Genomic DNA, 15,854 nt, shown 5'->3' with positions numbered 1-15,854 from the left:
AAGACTAATCCCTTTATAAAAGACAGAAGTGACCAAGCTACATCGGATTTGGAGAAGACTGAGGTTCTGAATGACTTCTTTGCCTCGGTCTTCAATGGCAAAGGCTCTGACCGCACCACCCAAGTCTTGGAAGGTAGATGCAGGGACTGTGAGAATGAAGACCTTGGGCCCTGTCCTGGGTTCAGCAGTAGCAGTCATTTTTCTCCTTCTCGGTAGCTGGTGCAGTGCTGTGTTTTGACTTTCGGCTTGGGAGCAGAGCTGATAACAATGGTGTTTTGGTTTGGCCAAGGACTTTGTGAGCCTCATGCTCTGCCAGGGTGGAGGGGAAGCTGGGAGGAAGCAGAGACAGGACACCTGACCCAAACTAGCCAAAGAGGTATTCCATACCACAGCGCGTCATGCCCAGGATGTAACTGGGAGTTACCCAGAAGGCCTGGTAGACTGCGGGGTTGGAAGAGGTATCAGTCGGTGCTTGGTTGGGCTGGGGGGGGCGAGTTATTGGTTGGCTGGTGGTGAGGTGTTGTATTCTCTTCCCTTGTTATTTCCTTTATCATTATTATTATTGGTGGTAGCAGTAGTGATTTGTGTTATACCTTAGTTACTAAACTGTTTTTCTCTCAACCCATGGGAGTTGCATTCTTTTAGATTCTCCCCTCCGTCCCTCCGGGAGCAGGGGGAGGGAAAGAAGGGGGGGAGTGAGTGAACAAGCTGTCTGGCCGGGTTTAAACCATGACAGGCACAGTGTAGGAGAGGATCTGGTTCGAGACCATCTTAAAAACCTGAACGTGCACAAGTTCATGGGACCTGATGAAATCCATCCGTGGGTCCTGAGGGTGCTGGTGAATGAAGTTGCTAAGCCACTGGCCATCCTATTTGAAAAATCATGGCAGTCAGGTGAAGTTCCCGATGACTGGAAAAAGGGAACTATAACCCACATTTTCAAGAAGGGGAAAATGGATGGACCAGGGAATTACAGACCAGTCAGTCTCACCTCTGTGCCTGGCAAAATCTTGGAGCAGATTCTCCTGAAATGCACATGAAAAACAACAAGGTGCTTGGTGGCAGCCAGCATGGCTTCACTAAGGGGAAATCCTGCCTGACCAATTTGGTGGCCTCCTGTGAAGGGGCTATGGAACTGATGGACAGGGGCAGAGCACTTGATGTCATCTACCTGGACTTGTGCAAAGCGTTTGACACTGTCCCACACAACATCCTTGTCTCTAAATTGGAGAGACATCAATTTGATGGATGGACCACTCGGTGGATAAAGAACTGGCTGGATGGCTGCATGCAGAGAGTTGTGGTCAGTGGCTCAATGTCCACCTGGAGACCAGTAACGAGTGGTGTCCCTCACGGATTGGTGTTGGGACCGGTCTTGTTCAACATCTTTGTCACTGACATGGACGGTGGGATTGAGTGTGCCCTCAGCAAGTTTGCTGATGACACCAAGCTGTGTGGTTCAGTTGATACACTGGAGGGAAGGAATGCCATCCAGAGGGACCTCGACATGCTTGTGAGGTGGGCTGATGCCAACCTGATGAAGTTTAACCATGCCAAGTGCAAGGTCCTAAAGCTGGGTTGGAGCAATCCCAGGCACAGCTACAGGTTGGACAGAGAAGAGATTCAGAGCAGCCCTGCAGAGAAGGACTTGGGGGTGTTGGTTGATGAGAAAATGAGCCGGCAGTGTGCACTCGCAGCCCAGAAAGCCAACCGTATCCTGGGCTGCATCAAAAGGAACATGACCAGCAGGTCAAAGGAGGTGATCCTGCCCCTCTACTCTGCTCTTGTGAGACCTCACCTGGAGTATTGTGTGCAGTTCTGATGTCCTCAACATAAAAAGGACATGGAAATGTTGGAATAAGTCCAGAGGAGGGCCACGAGGATGATCAGGGGGCTGAAGCACCTCCCGTATGAAGATAGGCTGAGAAAGTTGGGGCTGTTCAAGCCTGGAGAAGAGAAGGCTGTGTGGAGACCTCATAGCAGCCTTCCAGTATCTGAAGGAGGCTATAGGGATGCTGGGGAGGGACTCTTCCTTAGGGACCGTAGTGACAGGACAAGGGGTAATGGGTTAAAACTTAAACATGGGAAGTTTACATTGGGTATAAGGAAGTTCTTTACTGTAAGGGTGGTGAGGCACTGGAATGGTTTGCCCAGGGAAGTGGTGAATGCTCCATCCCTGAGGGTGTCCAAGGCCAGGTTAGACAGAGCCTTGGGTGAGATGGTTTAGTGTGAGGTGTCCCTGCCCATGGCAGGGGGCCTGGAACTAGATGATCCTAAGGACCCTTCAACCCTAACTATTCTATGATTCTATGATTCTATGATTCTATGATTCTATGATATGAGACAAGAGTGATGGTGTCATGGTTTAAACCCAGTCAGGTAACTCGTTCACTCACTTACCCCCTTCTTTCCCTCCCCCTACTCCCGGAGGGATCGGAGGGGAGAATCTAAAAGAATGTAACTCCCACGGGTTGAGAGAAAAACAGTTTAGTAACTAAGGTATAACACAAGTCGCTACTGCTACTACCAATAATGATAAAGGAAATAACAAGGGAAGAGAATACATCACCTCGCCACCAGCCAACTGATAACTACCGCCCCCAGCCCGACCAAGCACCGACTGATACCTCCTCCAACCCCACAGTCTACCAGGCCTTCTGGGTAACTCCCAGTTACATCCTGGCCATGATGTGCTGTGGTATGGAATACCTGTTTGGCTAGTTTGGGTCAGGTGTCCTGTCTCTGCTTCCTCCTGGCTTCCCCTCCACCCTGGCAGAGCATGAGGCTCACAAAGTCCTTGGCCAAACGAAAACATAATTGTTATCAGCTCTGCTCCCAAGCCGAAAGTCAAAACACAGCACTGCACCAGCTACCGAGAAGGTGAAAAATGACTGCTACTGCTGAACCCAGGACAGTATGTATATTGAAAAATGTGGGATCTGAGCATGATGTGAATGGTATGGAATAAGGGGTGGATACTGTCCTGGGTTCAGCAGTAGCAGTCATTTTTCTCCTTCTTAGTAGCTGGTGCAGTGCTGTGGTTTTGACTTTCAGCCTGGGAACAGCGCTGATAACACCGGTGTTTTTAGTTGTTGCTAAGTCATGTTTACTCCGACCAAGGACTCATGGTGGTCTCATGCTCTGCCAGGGAGGAGGGGAAGCCAGGAGGAAGCAGAGACAGGACACCTGACCCAAACTAGCCAAAGGGGTATTCCATACCACAGCACGTCATGCCCAGTATATGAACTGGGGGCAGTTACCCAGAAGGGCTAGATCACTGTTTGGGTCAGGCTGGGTATCTGTTGGCGGGTGGTGAGCAGTTGTATTCTCTTCCCTTGTTATTTCCCTTATCATTATTATTATTGGTGGTATCAGTAGTGGTTTTGTGTTATACCTTAGTTGCTGGACTGTTCTTATCTCAGCCCATGGTAGTTACATTCTTTAGATTCTCCTCTCCATCCCTCCGTGGGTAGGGGGAGGAAGAAGGTCAGGGGGGAGATGTGAGCAAGTGGCCGCGTGGTTCTGAGTTACCAGCTGGACTTAAACCATGACAATTTTAAAGAACTCAAATAAAATATATTTAAAAAAAAAAAGACAGGGAGTTGCCTTCAGGGATGCAAAAATTTGTGTTTGTGGATCTCTAAGATTTCATCCAGAATGAAAGTTGCTTTTACTAATGTTTTTGAACGCTAAACAAATACTGTACCTTCCTACAAAGCGTAACTTTCTCCTCTGCTTTTCACCATCCTCTGAAGACTAAAGCTCTGGTTACAGTTCTGTCAGAACCTTGGTTACTTAAGATGCCTCCTTGATTAGCCAGTAGGATCAGATAGGGAATGGATTGCATTATATGGTCCCTAACCACCGTGTGAGATCTTGTTTGGTATTGGCACAACCTTGCCTACTGCTTTTTGGCTGAAAATGCTGTTTTGTTTGTTTGCTTGTTGTGCATATTTATATCAGTGCCATTTACACTGCTGTAGAAATGTAGAAGATTAGAGAGGACGAACTGGTGTGCCTGTTCCTCCACTGGTTAAAGAGAGCAAAGTGCTGCATCAAAGCAGTTCAATAAATTTTGACTAAATGAGAGTATTATTTCCATAGCAATGCTGGAGAGCTTGGTGGGGTGAGCAGACGTATAGCTGCTCTAGACAAACATTTTGTGGTTGTGAAGGAATCCAACACATAGTGTTATCTACCTTTTATTTTTTCCTTTTACAGTCCATTTAATTAATGGAAACTGTGCAATAATGTAGAAAACCACATGCAGTTTTCTTCAGTCAGAAGAGAACTGAACAAACAAATACAAGGGTCTGTGGTCTGTAAGTACTTACCAAGAAATGATGTCTGGTTCGAGACAGCTCCTGAATCTTGTAGAAAGTATATTAAATTAAAAATGAAGGTTTTCAAGCTGGAAATACCAGTAAGGATTCCCAAGAGTAGACTGCCTGTTTAAAAATAGAAGGCTAGATCTCTCTGTAACATGCATTCTCTGGCCAAGTCACGACACATTACCACAGCTGAGAAATTACTTGGAGTTTTAGGTGCTACCTTATTTACTATTAATGATATAAAAATGACTCCTTTTAGGTGGTGAGAGTTTCGTCCACCTTAAGCTCTGTTTAGTTTGCTTTGGCTAGGGAAACCTTTTCCAGTTAAACTGCAGCCAATTCTTTGATTACATTACAACCAGGATGATCTTGCTTCTCTTCTGTGAAAGAAAACAATTCACTTTAATCTTCCATTTCGTTTCCCCCCTCCATGCTAACTCAACAGGTTTATCTAGAAATTCTGATGAAAGGAGCACTTCCATCCACATAAAACAATGTTAACTTTTTACACTGTTTACAAAACCACAATAAAATTTGTGTGATTTCTCATTTATTTTTTTTCAAGAAGTTTGAGATCTGAATTACACTATCATATAATTTTAAATGAGGACCTATTTGAAAATAGTACATATCTCACTGCTACATCTGACACCCAACACCAATCTGAAAAAACACTTGAATTTATCTGATAGACACTATCCATTGTGTTTGAAAGATCACAGCAGTCAGGTGAAGTTCCCAATGACTACAAGAAGAGATATATAACCCCCATTTTCAAAAAGGGAAAAGTTGAAGACCCAGTCAACTGTAGACCAGTCAGTCTTATCTCTGTGCCTGGCAAAATCTTGGAGCAGATTCTCCTGGAAATCGTGATAGGGCACATGAAAAACAACAAGGTGCTTGGTGACAGCCAGCATGGCTTCACTAAGGGGGGAATCCTGCCTGACCAATTTGGTGGCGTTTTATGATGGGTCTACAGAACTGATGGACAGGGATAGAGCGGTTGACATCATCTACCTGGACTTGTGCAAAGCGTTTGACACTGTCCTGCACAACATCCTAGTCTCTAAACTGGAGAGACATCAATTTGATGGATGGACCATCAGTGGATAAAGAATTGGCCGGATGGCTGCATGCAGAGAGTTGCAGTCAATGGCTCAATGTACAGCTGGAGACGGGTAATGAGTGCTGTCCCTCAAGGATCGGTGTTGGGACCGACTCTGGTCAACATCTTTGTTGGCAACATGGACAATGGGATTGAGGTGCCCTCAGCAAGTTTGCTGAAGACACCAAGCTGTGTGGTTTGGTTGATATGCTGGTAGGAAGGGATAGGATCCAGAGGGACCTTGACATGCTTGTAAGGTGCCCAGTGCCAACCTTATGAAGTTCAGCAATGCCAAGTGCAAGGTCCTACACCTGGGTTGTGGCAACCCCAGGCACAGTTCTAGGTTGGGAAGAGAAGAGATACAGAGCAGCCCTGGGGAGAAGGACTTGGGGGTGTTGGTCAGTGAGAAACTGAACATGAGCTGGCTTCAGTGTGCGCTTGCAGCCCAGAAACCAATTGTATCCTGGGCTGCATCGAAAGGAGCGTGACCAGCAGGTCGAAGAAGGTGATCCTGCCCCTCTACTCTGCTTTCATGAGACCCACTTGCAGCACTGTGTACAGTTCTGGTGTCCTCAACATAAGCCTCAAGGGTAATCAAGTGCTGGAGCATCTCCCATATGACGAGAGGCTGAGAAAATTGTGGCTGTTGAGCCTGGAGAAGAGAAGCTGTGTGGAGACCTCACAGCAGCCTTCCAGTATCTGAATGGGGCTTACAAGGATGCTTCATCACAGCTTGTAATGATAGAACATGGGGTGATGGGTTCAAACTTACACAGGGAAAGTTAAGGTTAGATGTAAGAAAGAAGTTCTTTGTGAGGATGGTGAGGCACTGGCACAGGTTTCCCAGAGAAGCTGTGGCTGCCCCATCCCTGGCAGTGTTCAAGGCCAGGTTGGATGGGGCTTGGAGCAACCTGGTCTAGTGGAGGTGTCCTTACCATTGGCAAAGGGCTGGGACTGGATGAGCTTTAAGGTCCCTTCCAACCAGAACCAGACCGTGACTCTGGTTCTGTGGAGGTCTCTCGTGTGGCACGGAGCTCCTGTGTGCTGCTGCCCCTGCGCCACCCCTCCTCGGGCCCGCGGGCTTTTGGAAGCAGCTTTCCCGGGCGCGGGTCTGGCCTCGATGCACCCCAAGGTCCCTCGCGGGGCCTCGCCGCTGTCGGGGCCAAGCCGTGGGATCGGCTCCTACTGCCCGCTGTCAGCCGCGTCAGAGCCCTGGCGCTCCGCCCCTGGCGCTCCCCGGTGCTCGTGACGCGACGGGGGCGGGGCAGAGCCCGGTGGTGGCCGACAGTCTGTGGAGCTGTGGCAGGGGTGGAAGGGAGAGTGGCTGGCAGGATGCTGGAGATTCAGCTAGATGATGGCGGCGTCGGGGGATACCCGGGCGACGATTATTGCTCGGGGTCGGTGATGTCGGAGCGCGTCTCGGGCCTAGCCAACAGCATTTACCGCGAGTTTGAGCGACTGATACACTGCTATGACGAAGAGGTGGTGAAGGAACTGATGCCGCTGGTGGTGACGGTGCTGGAGAACTTGGACTCGGTGCTCACCGACAACCAGGAGCACGAGGTGGAGCTGGAGCTGCTGCGGGAGGACAACGAACAGCTCCTCACTCAGTACGAGCGGGAGAAGGCACTGCGTAAACAGGCCGAGGAGGTAAGCGGCGCCGCCCCGCCACCATCTTGGCCGCCCGCCGGGCGGGGGCCCGCGCCGCGGTTCCTCTGCGGCCGATAGGTGGACAGGCCTGGGAGGGGTAGGCGGAGGGGCTGGCTCGGGCCTGTGGTGGCTCACCGTAGGCCTCGGCTCCGTGTTTTCCATCGGCCACCGCGGCGGGCCCCCTCCTTCCCGGCCGTTGCGATGGGGCGGGCCCGCGGCAGTGGCCGGTAGTACCTTCTAGAAGGGGAGCTTGGGGCCGGGGACTGCGGTACGCGTGTGTTCTCCCGGCGGGATTCCCTGTCCTGAGTCCGCTCCCCCCGGCTTCTCCCGGCACCTTGGGCCTGTGCCTCTGCGGCTGAAGCGCCCCGGTGAAAATGGGAGAGAAAAAAAGCCCCCCTAAAAGCCAGCCACAAGCCAGTGGGGTTGACGAATTCACTTTGCGATGCCAACAACACGTAGAGGATTTGCTGATTTGTGGGTTAAAAGCCACTTTTAAAAGTGAATAATTTCTGTGCAGCCGGCTTTCTTAATGTTAGCAGTAAGCTGTTTAGTTAACGGAAGAAGTTACCTTTAGGGTGTATCATCTGGTTTTGAAACTCGTGTTTACCAAAACTACATCTCAAGCCTAAAATAATTTCCCAAGTTGGCATCTGTAGTATTCTGTAGTACTTCTGTGTCATGAGGAGAACAAACCCCTCTGATGGAAGGGAGCGAAGATTCTTGGGTTACAAAGATGTAGGCAGAACAGAGAGAGGGGATGACTTGCACTCTGTCTTCTGTGTGTGCGCCTGTCCCTGCTGAAGTCATGAGCATCTTTTCAGCCATAAATGAGGACTATGAGTAGGGTTTGCTGCTCAGCCTCTTGAAGTGATAATCTGTGAGCTGGGACAAAGCAGTAGTGGTGGAAAAAACCCATCACCACTGTGTCGACCGTGTTTCTCAACACAACTGCACACAAAGTGTTTTTTTTCCCCTGTCAGACTAAGAAGGAGTTGAACGTTGCAAGTTTAGTAGTCTTACTAGGTGTCAGGTTCTGATCTAATAAGGGGTAATTAATGAAATAGCTTTTGGGCTGGAGAACAGCTTAAGGCACTGAGCAGTGTTTTTACAGATGTATTCTTGTTGCTTAATAATCATGTGCAAGAATCTTGCTGATTTGAGGAGAAGGACAGTTGTGGTCTGTTACTAACACTGCAAGAGAGCCAGCCAAAGTTTTTATTTTTTATTGTGTTCTAATTATGTATTAATTGACTAATAAATAATCTTTTAAGATTCTTTTAAATTCATGTTGGGATTGGAAATGATTCTGAGTACCTGAGAAATACTTAAAGTTGCAAGTTGCACAGAGACAGAATTTTGCAGCTTCTGAGAAATAATCTTTTTTTTTTTTTTTTTTTAAAGTAAGTATGCTATTATGGGGGGGGGGGAAACCCCCACAAAACAACAAAGAGGGTACAGATGGGGAATGGAAGAGTCCAGTTGGAATGATCATGCATCTTTGGACTGGGAGGGATTTTTGTTCTTGACTTAATAGATACGGGATGTGTTTTTTGGAAGCAAACATAGTGACAGCATTACATGCATGACAGCATTCCCTGCAAGGAAGCACAGGAACCCATGATGATGATGCTCTGTCATTCTTGGGTACAGCTCAGTGCAAGTGGGGGAGAAAAGCGTCTGCAAGGAGACTTGCTACCAAAAAGGAGTAAATAATACTGCTTTTTATGAGAACAGATGAGTATTCTGTCTCTGTATCATCCCTGTTACAAGGTCATAATATGGAATATGTGGCTGTTACTTCCCTGTGCATATAAGCAAACCTTCACTATTTATTTGCACCTTGCCAGATGCTGCATACTATACAGTACTTTCCATGTTACCGAGGTGAATATCCATGTATTACAGAGAATTCTGTTGTCCACCAGATAATTGTAATTGGTATGTCTTGTTAAATTAGGGCTAACAATTCTGATTTCACTCTCACTAAATGCCGTAAAGTTTTCCATCCTAGTACTCTGCTGTGACTTACTCTTAAGATGATTCCATGTATTATATTTTAAAACAATCTTTGCTAAAAGCAAATTATTGCTTCATTTTCCAAACACCTGGGCTGCAGAGTCATTCCATATTTTCTACTTGTTCTAAAATAGGACAGCAGAAGCGCCTAGGCATGTGGACTGAAACAGCAGTTTCTTGAAACGAGGGAGTGCTGTCAGTCTGATTACAGGGCTTAGTAGACAACGTCTCAGTATTCTGTGACGTCTAAGCTATTGAAGATGTGGGATTGCACCAGATTTTTTTCGTGGTTTTGTTTTCTCCCATCTGCTTCATATTATGTATGAACACAAAGTAATTACTGTTTGCATGGTACAGTGTTCTGTGGCATTAACAGCATTGTTTAGTGTGGCAGGGACATCCTGAGCTCATCTGGTCCAACACCCTCTGCTCAAACAGGGTAAGCTGAAGCAGGTTGTCCAGGACTGTGTCTGGTCAGATCTTGAGCATCTCCACAGATGGACACTCTACAACCTGTCCTGGTGTTTGATGTCCCTTACAGTAAAGAAGTGCTTGCTTGTGTTCAGGTGGAATCTTGTGTGGTGTGATTTGTGCCTGTTGCTCCTCATCCAGAGCAGAGCCTGGCTTCTCTGTCCTCATACCATCCAGCAGGTCTCATGACTCCAGGGAGGTCTCTCCTTGAGTCTCCTCCAGGCTGAGTAGCTCTGGCTTCCTCAGCCCTTCCTCCAAGGGAAGATGCTTCAGCCCTTTTACCTCCTTTGTGGCCCTGGTGTTCATGGTGCTGTATACTAGTACATAGTATTTATTTATTTTTATTGGCTAAGTATTGTCTTTAGCTTGCTTTCTTCAGGAAATGATGCTTATGTGATTGCTCTGTCAGGCAGTTGGCCCCAGTGTAGGAAGCTCATGGCTGCTTTCAGCCATACTTGTGAAAGCGAAAGGGAGAAAGGCCAAGAGGAGGTCCTGCCTGAGGGACAGACAGGCAGAGGTTGTCGCCGTGCCGGTCAGCACCAGGCAGCAGCACACTCAGCATGTGGGTGTGAGACAGGTGGGTCCTACATGCAAATAGTGTCTCTTCTTGGTGACCTCTCAGAAGTCACGTGGGGGTAGAGTTGGGATGCTGAAAGGTTGGGGGACACCAGCAAAAATCCCCAGGGAAAGCAAGCTTTATTAGGTCCACTCTTAATGAGATATTTTGTTTCATTCAGGCTGCTTTCCTAATGTTCTGGAGTCTTCTTCTCTTGAAGAAGACCACCACATGCCTTAAATGCTGCTTTCAGCAGAGACTGTCAGTCATGCTTGGGCACTAGTTCCAAGATGAGCCTGCACATACAAATGTGTGTAAAAGCCTTCACGTATAGGAAGCACAGAAGCACAGGGATGGTTTACGTGCATTAGCATCACGTCTTAGAGGTCAGAAAAGCAAGGCAGATCTCTGCCAGGCGTGGAGATGGCCTTCTGACCTCTCTTTGCATGAAAACTGTTTCCAGTGAAATTTCATACATGGCAACGAAGGTGGCTGTCCTCCATACTTTTAAGTATGTTAATGGCACAGTAAGATCTTGGTCAGTTGATTTGTAGTATCAGTTAATGCTCATTAGAATTTTTAAAATGGATGCTCATTTAACATACAGGTAAGTATAGTGTAGAGGTAAGTACCTGGTGCTGGTTAGGACGTCTGAGCCCCTCCTGAAAGGCTTTTATAGCTTGTGTTCTGCACTGTGACAATCCAGCACACACAAGCAATCTCCACTGGAAAGTGGTTAAGGAAACCTCTGTCTCAGTAGATGTGGCTGTTGTTTCTAAATGACAACTTTTCCTATGGTGGTAGGTATGTTTGCAGGCTGCAGGCGTTGGAGGTCTAGGACAGCATGCGTGGGCCTTTGCTTGGCTCTGGGAGTCCAGAGCTGGCCTGCAACCATGTGGCAGAACCTTCCAGGCTGTGGTTTTCAAAGGCTTGTTATTTTGCTGTTGGACCTGACTGAGAAGGGGGAGCGCTGCTCTGAGCTGCCTGATACGAGCTTTGGCAGAGTAGGGACCTCTTGAAGCAGTGTGTATTGTCATGTGACATTCCTAGAGGGCTGTCTTGACTTGTCATCTTCTGGGCTTTGCCATGGGTGTATATGTGCTCTGGGTATTTTTCACAGAGTCACAGACTGGTTGAGGTTGAAAAGGATCTCTGTAGGTCACGTGGTCCAGCCACCCTACTAAGCAAGGTCAACCAGAGCAGGCTGCCAAGGACCATGTCCAAGCAGCATTTGAGTATCTCCAAGAATGGAGAGTCCACCACCTCTGGGCAACCTGTGTCAGTGCTCAGTCACCCTTACAGTGAAACATTTCCTGTTGTTAAGAGGAAACCTCCTGTGTTTCCAGTTTGTGCCCATCATCTCTTGTCCTGTCACTGGGCACCACTGGAAAGAGCCTGGCGCTGTCCTCTTTGCACCTTCCCTTCGGGTTTTTGTATACATTGATGAGATCCCCCTGAGCCCTCTCTTCTCCAGGTGCTCCAGTCGCTTCATTATCCTTGTTGGCCTTCACTGGACTTTTTCCAGTGTGTCACTGTCTCTCTTGTGCTGGAGAATCCAGCACTGGACACAGCACTCCAGGGATGAATAAATTCCTTTCCCTAATTCATTCACCAGCATTGAATAAAGGGGAAGGATCACCTCCTCTATCACCTCCTCTACCTGCAAGGCAGTAGCTGAGGACACCATTCATCTACCTTGTTGCAAGGCACATTGCTGGCTTACGTTCAGCTTGGGGTCCACCCAGACCCCCAGTTTTCTTCCAAGCTGCTTTCCAGCTGGGTGGCTCCAGCCTGGGGGGGTGTGCCTGGGCCTGTGCTTCCAGGTGCAGGACCTGTAAAGGGTGTGAACTGTGAAAACCCTTTGCTGGTATTGCCACTGTGGGGCTTGTGTGCAGGTGTCATCCTTTCCCACTTCCAAAAAAAGCAACATCTCCATCTTACAGCTGATGTGGCCATGTATGGCGCATTGCAGTGTCCTGTTTGCATTGTTATTTTACATGGTAAACATGTTCACCTATCAGTGTTTTATTTTTATATAATAAGATACGTCTGGTGTTTTGTTTGGGCAGGGATTTTGGGAAGAAATGGTCCTTTGGGAGAGGCATGTACTGTAGTTGCTGTTTCTGCAGCCTGAAACCTGACCTCACAAATAGCTGATAAATGGGAGTTTCTGCAGCTTGATGGTGACCTCATAGGATTGAAGGAGGAAAGCATTTGGGAATAGCGGATACCTAGAAAAAAGAAAGGCTCTGCTTACCATGTGGATTCTTTCCACTGCATGCCATTGAAGTAACTGGCAAGCGTGGAATGCAGACCTATGGCACAGCCATCTGTGTATGAGATCTGTCTCTTGTTCTGCAGACCCCTCTTTGTCCATTCCTGGAGTCTGGGCAGATTTCACCAACAGAATGAGTAGCAGAATCTGTGTCTTAGAGGGTTCTTCCAGTTTACCTAAAGTTTTTTAACTTTTGCTATTGTCTTGATTTATGTCCTTACTAGTTATAGGTTTCCAAAATACATACGTTTAGTTATTCAGATGTAAAAAGTGACCCAAATGTGAGTGTCTGTAAAGTGATCTTATGTCTTCTGGGTGAGACAAACCTTAAATCATGGGGGATATTAATAATATTTTCTCATTTTTCTCCTATGTCTTTTGTCAGTGATATCACTTGGATGTGATTCGGAATTGATCACAGTATTGAGATTATGATTGAAACTCAGCAACTGAAATGAGATTTAAAACACAAGCAGCAACAGAAAATATTTCTGGAGACACCTGTGTTTCAGATTTATATCTAAGTAGGCAGTGTTAGTTATAACAATTCTAATTCTCTCCTTTCCCTCTTAAGTGGTTAAATAAACTTACTAGCCATCCTTACCAATAGTGACAGCCTTGTCACTGCTTTGGCTTATGATGAGCAAGCCTGCGATGTGAAGGTGGCAGTCTTTGCGTTCAAGAGACACCTTTCCTTACGGAAAATGGTAGCAGTAAACTAAATAGGATTGTAAGCCAAAGGTTTAACATCCAATTGCATGTCTTCTGGTACAGGACTAGGATCAATGTTTATGCAGGTAACAGTGATCTTGTCCCCATAAAACGTGGGTGTGCAGAATGCTTTTTTTTTATGTAAAAGCTGTAGATTTGTTTAGCGCATTAGAGGTGGTGTTATAGGACAAGCAGGTGTTGGAAAGCCGCTCTCTAAAAATGCTGGATTAGTTACTCTAAATTTTTCTGATAAATAGTATGAAGTCTACACTGATCAGATGAAATAAATTTGGAAACTCTTCAGTTTACAAATTTTATTAATTTAAACAAAGCTCACAAAAGACATTTGTGTCAGGCAATAAAAATGACCATGTGATACATATTTCTAAATCACTTCTTCATGAGGAATCAGGCTTTCCAAACATAATACCCATCAGTCCTTGCCATCTGGTAGCCATACTTTATTCTCACTGATCTTGAAGGAAAAAAAAATCTATATCCAAACACAGATCCTCTTTGTGTCACTCAAGCTTATGGAACTTATTAATATTCATAAATACCAGTGTGTGGTATAAAAATTACCTTGAAAGTAAAATTAATCTGAGTGAGCGCTGTGAGCTGTTTCTTTATTTAAAGAGCAATTCAAGATAGTATTCTGGATGCTAGTTGATGATGATGATCTGGGGTGATGGCCAGGTTCCCCTCAACAGGGTTATCTGCATAAGTCATATTGTAATCCCAGGGAATAGGATGAAAAATGTATTGAGAGAAAGCTAGCAGGATGTCCACAGCAGCTGGCCTCTTGGCTTTGTGTGGCGCTTGGTAGGCTCTTCTTGCATAAGGAATTTGTCTTCTCCACTGTTACAGCTACATGAAGAGTGTGTGGTTTATTAGCTTTGAACACACAGCTTTACTTTTAAAGCTTGTTACGTGTAACAGATTGGGTTTGGTATCAGTTTTATCCTTAGTACACCAGATTGTCTGCAAATAAGCTCCAGTAACTGATTTTAATTATTTTAATAGGGATTTTCCACTCTAAGCAATTGGTTTGGTTTTGTTTTATCACTTTTTGCTTTTCTGTAGTCTTTTGAATACAAGTAGTTTCTGACTGGTTTGATGCAATTTGGCTCTATGTATACATAAAATAAGGAGATACAGTACACATGTATGCGTAAGAAATTTTATTAGTCACTTCTTACTGTATTTTTTTTTTATTAGAAAATGGTGAAAGATTTGTTAGGGAAATAATACTGTGATTTGAAATAATAGTGCTCATCAGATACTACCATACTTTCACATTCAGTCTCTGAGCATTTATGTTTAAAAGCACATTCAATTTAAACCGTTATTTTTATTGATTGATTTGTATGCACATTGTATTACTTTTTGCCTCCAGAAATATCCTCTACTTACTAGCATAACTGGAGATGTCTGATTTGGAGGGGCTTCTCTGATGCTCCCAACATAAGAGGGATGTGGAGCTGTTGGAGCGAGTCCATAGGAGGCCACAAACATGCTGCAAGGGCTGGAGCAGCTCTGCTCTGGAGCCAGGCTTAGAGAGCTGGGCTTGTTCAGGCTGGAGAAGAGAAGGGTCTGGGGAGACCTTAGGGCTTCCAGTGCTTAAAGGGGCTACAAGAAACCTGGAGAAGGGCTTTGGGTAAGGGCCTGTAGGGACAGGCCAAGAGGGAATGGTTTTAACATGCCAGAGGGGAGGCTGAGATCTTAGGCAAAAGTTCTTTTCTGTGAGGGTGGTGAGGCGCTGGTAGAGGTTGCCCACTGAAGCTGTGTCTGCTCCATCCCTGGCAGCATTCAAGGCCAGATTGGGTGGGGCTTGGAGCAACCTGGTCTAGTGGAAGGTGCTCCTGCCTGTGGCAGGGTGTTGGAACTGGATGACCTTTAAGGTCCCTTCCAAACCAGTCTGTGATTCCCAGCACAGTGCCTTGACTTTTGCAGGGGAAATAGAGCTTATGGAGGCCTGGCTGCAGGCACCTACCATGGCTGTGCGGGGTCTCTGGTTTCATTAGCTGCTCTCTCTCTCTGGAGGTCCCAGTGCAGCAGAACACTTGCCATATTCAGCTTCAGGGACATCACAGGCTCTGTTGACTGCCGCATTGATCATGGCTATGGTGTTGAGGTTGTCCATCTGGTGATGGCTGTCAGCTTCCTTTCTTAGTGGTTGTGGCTTCAGCGGGGGCTGTAACTCTGTTCTGAGGCCCTGCCATGGGCTTGCAGGCAGCAGACCTTGCCCTTCCCACCAGCCTGCGGCTTGTCCTGCTGGATTCTCTGTGACTGCTCTGTGGCTCACTTGCAACCATTCACAAATCTTCTGCTCACTCTGTTAGAATATTTTAAGTCTGTAACATAATGGTTTAAGCACCTCTCAGGATAGTTATGTGCTTAAACACAATTTTTCATCACACCACCTTTTGTAGCAGCATTAAATGCAATTGCATCATTTTCAAAGTTCCTGCTATTTGAAACACTATTTCACCAGCTCTGTGTTAGTCTCACCTTTCTGTTCCTTCACCTGGGTGGCTTTTGTAGTGTGCAGCCTGAGTTGGATTGAAATTGCCACATAATTTGCACCATAATTCCAGATACAAAAGCACGTGCAATACATTTTGGTCCTCATGAAGGAAGAAAAGTTTACATTACTAGCTTGCATAATTTTTATCCTCCCCTCTGCCCCCTAAATGTTTGCTCCATTAATATTTGTTTCATTGTCATCCATGCTCTGTG

General features: G+C 46.4%; 1 protein-coding gene across 32 annotated transcripts in view; it reads left to right on the top strand.

Annotated features, from left to right (window-relative positions):
• Nucleotides 1-6,710: 6,710 nt before the first annotated feature.
• MAPK8IP3 (mitogen-activated protein kinase 8 interacting protein 3) overlaps nucleotides 6,711-15,854 on the top strand; it is a 79,785-nt gene continuing 70,641 nt past the window's right edge. For all 32 annotated transcript variants that reach the window (XR_009746967.1, XM_061473827.1, XM_061473825.1 and 29 more), the window contains exon 1: nucleotides 6,711-7,086. Coding sequence is in view for 31 of the 32 variants with exons in the window: in XM_061473827.1 (XP_061329811.1) it covers nucleotides 6,769-7,086 (318 nt within the window). In the remaining variant the exon portion in view is untranslated. The remainder of the gene's footprint in view (nucleotides 7,087-15,854) is intronic.

The sequence above is a fragment of the Pezoporus flaviventris genome, unplaced genomic scaffold (genome assembly GCF_033815535.1).
Source record: "Pezoporus flaviventris isolate CSIRO_AGI_PZ_B2104156 unplaced genomic scaffold, CSIRO_AGI_Pfla_v1 ptg000078l, whole genome shotgun sequence".
NCBI lineage: Eukaryota > Metazoa > Chordata > Aves > Psittaciformes > Psittacidae > Pezoporus > Pezoporus flaviventris.
The sequence above is the reverse complement of the archived record's forward strand: the minus strand, read 5'-3'. Positions and strand labels throughout refer to the sequence as shown.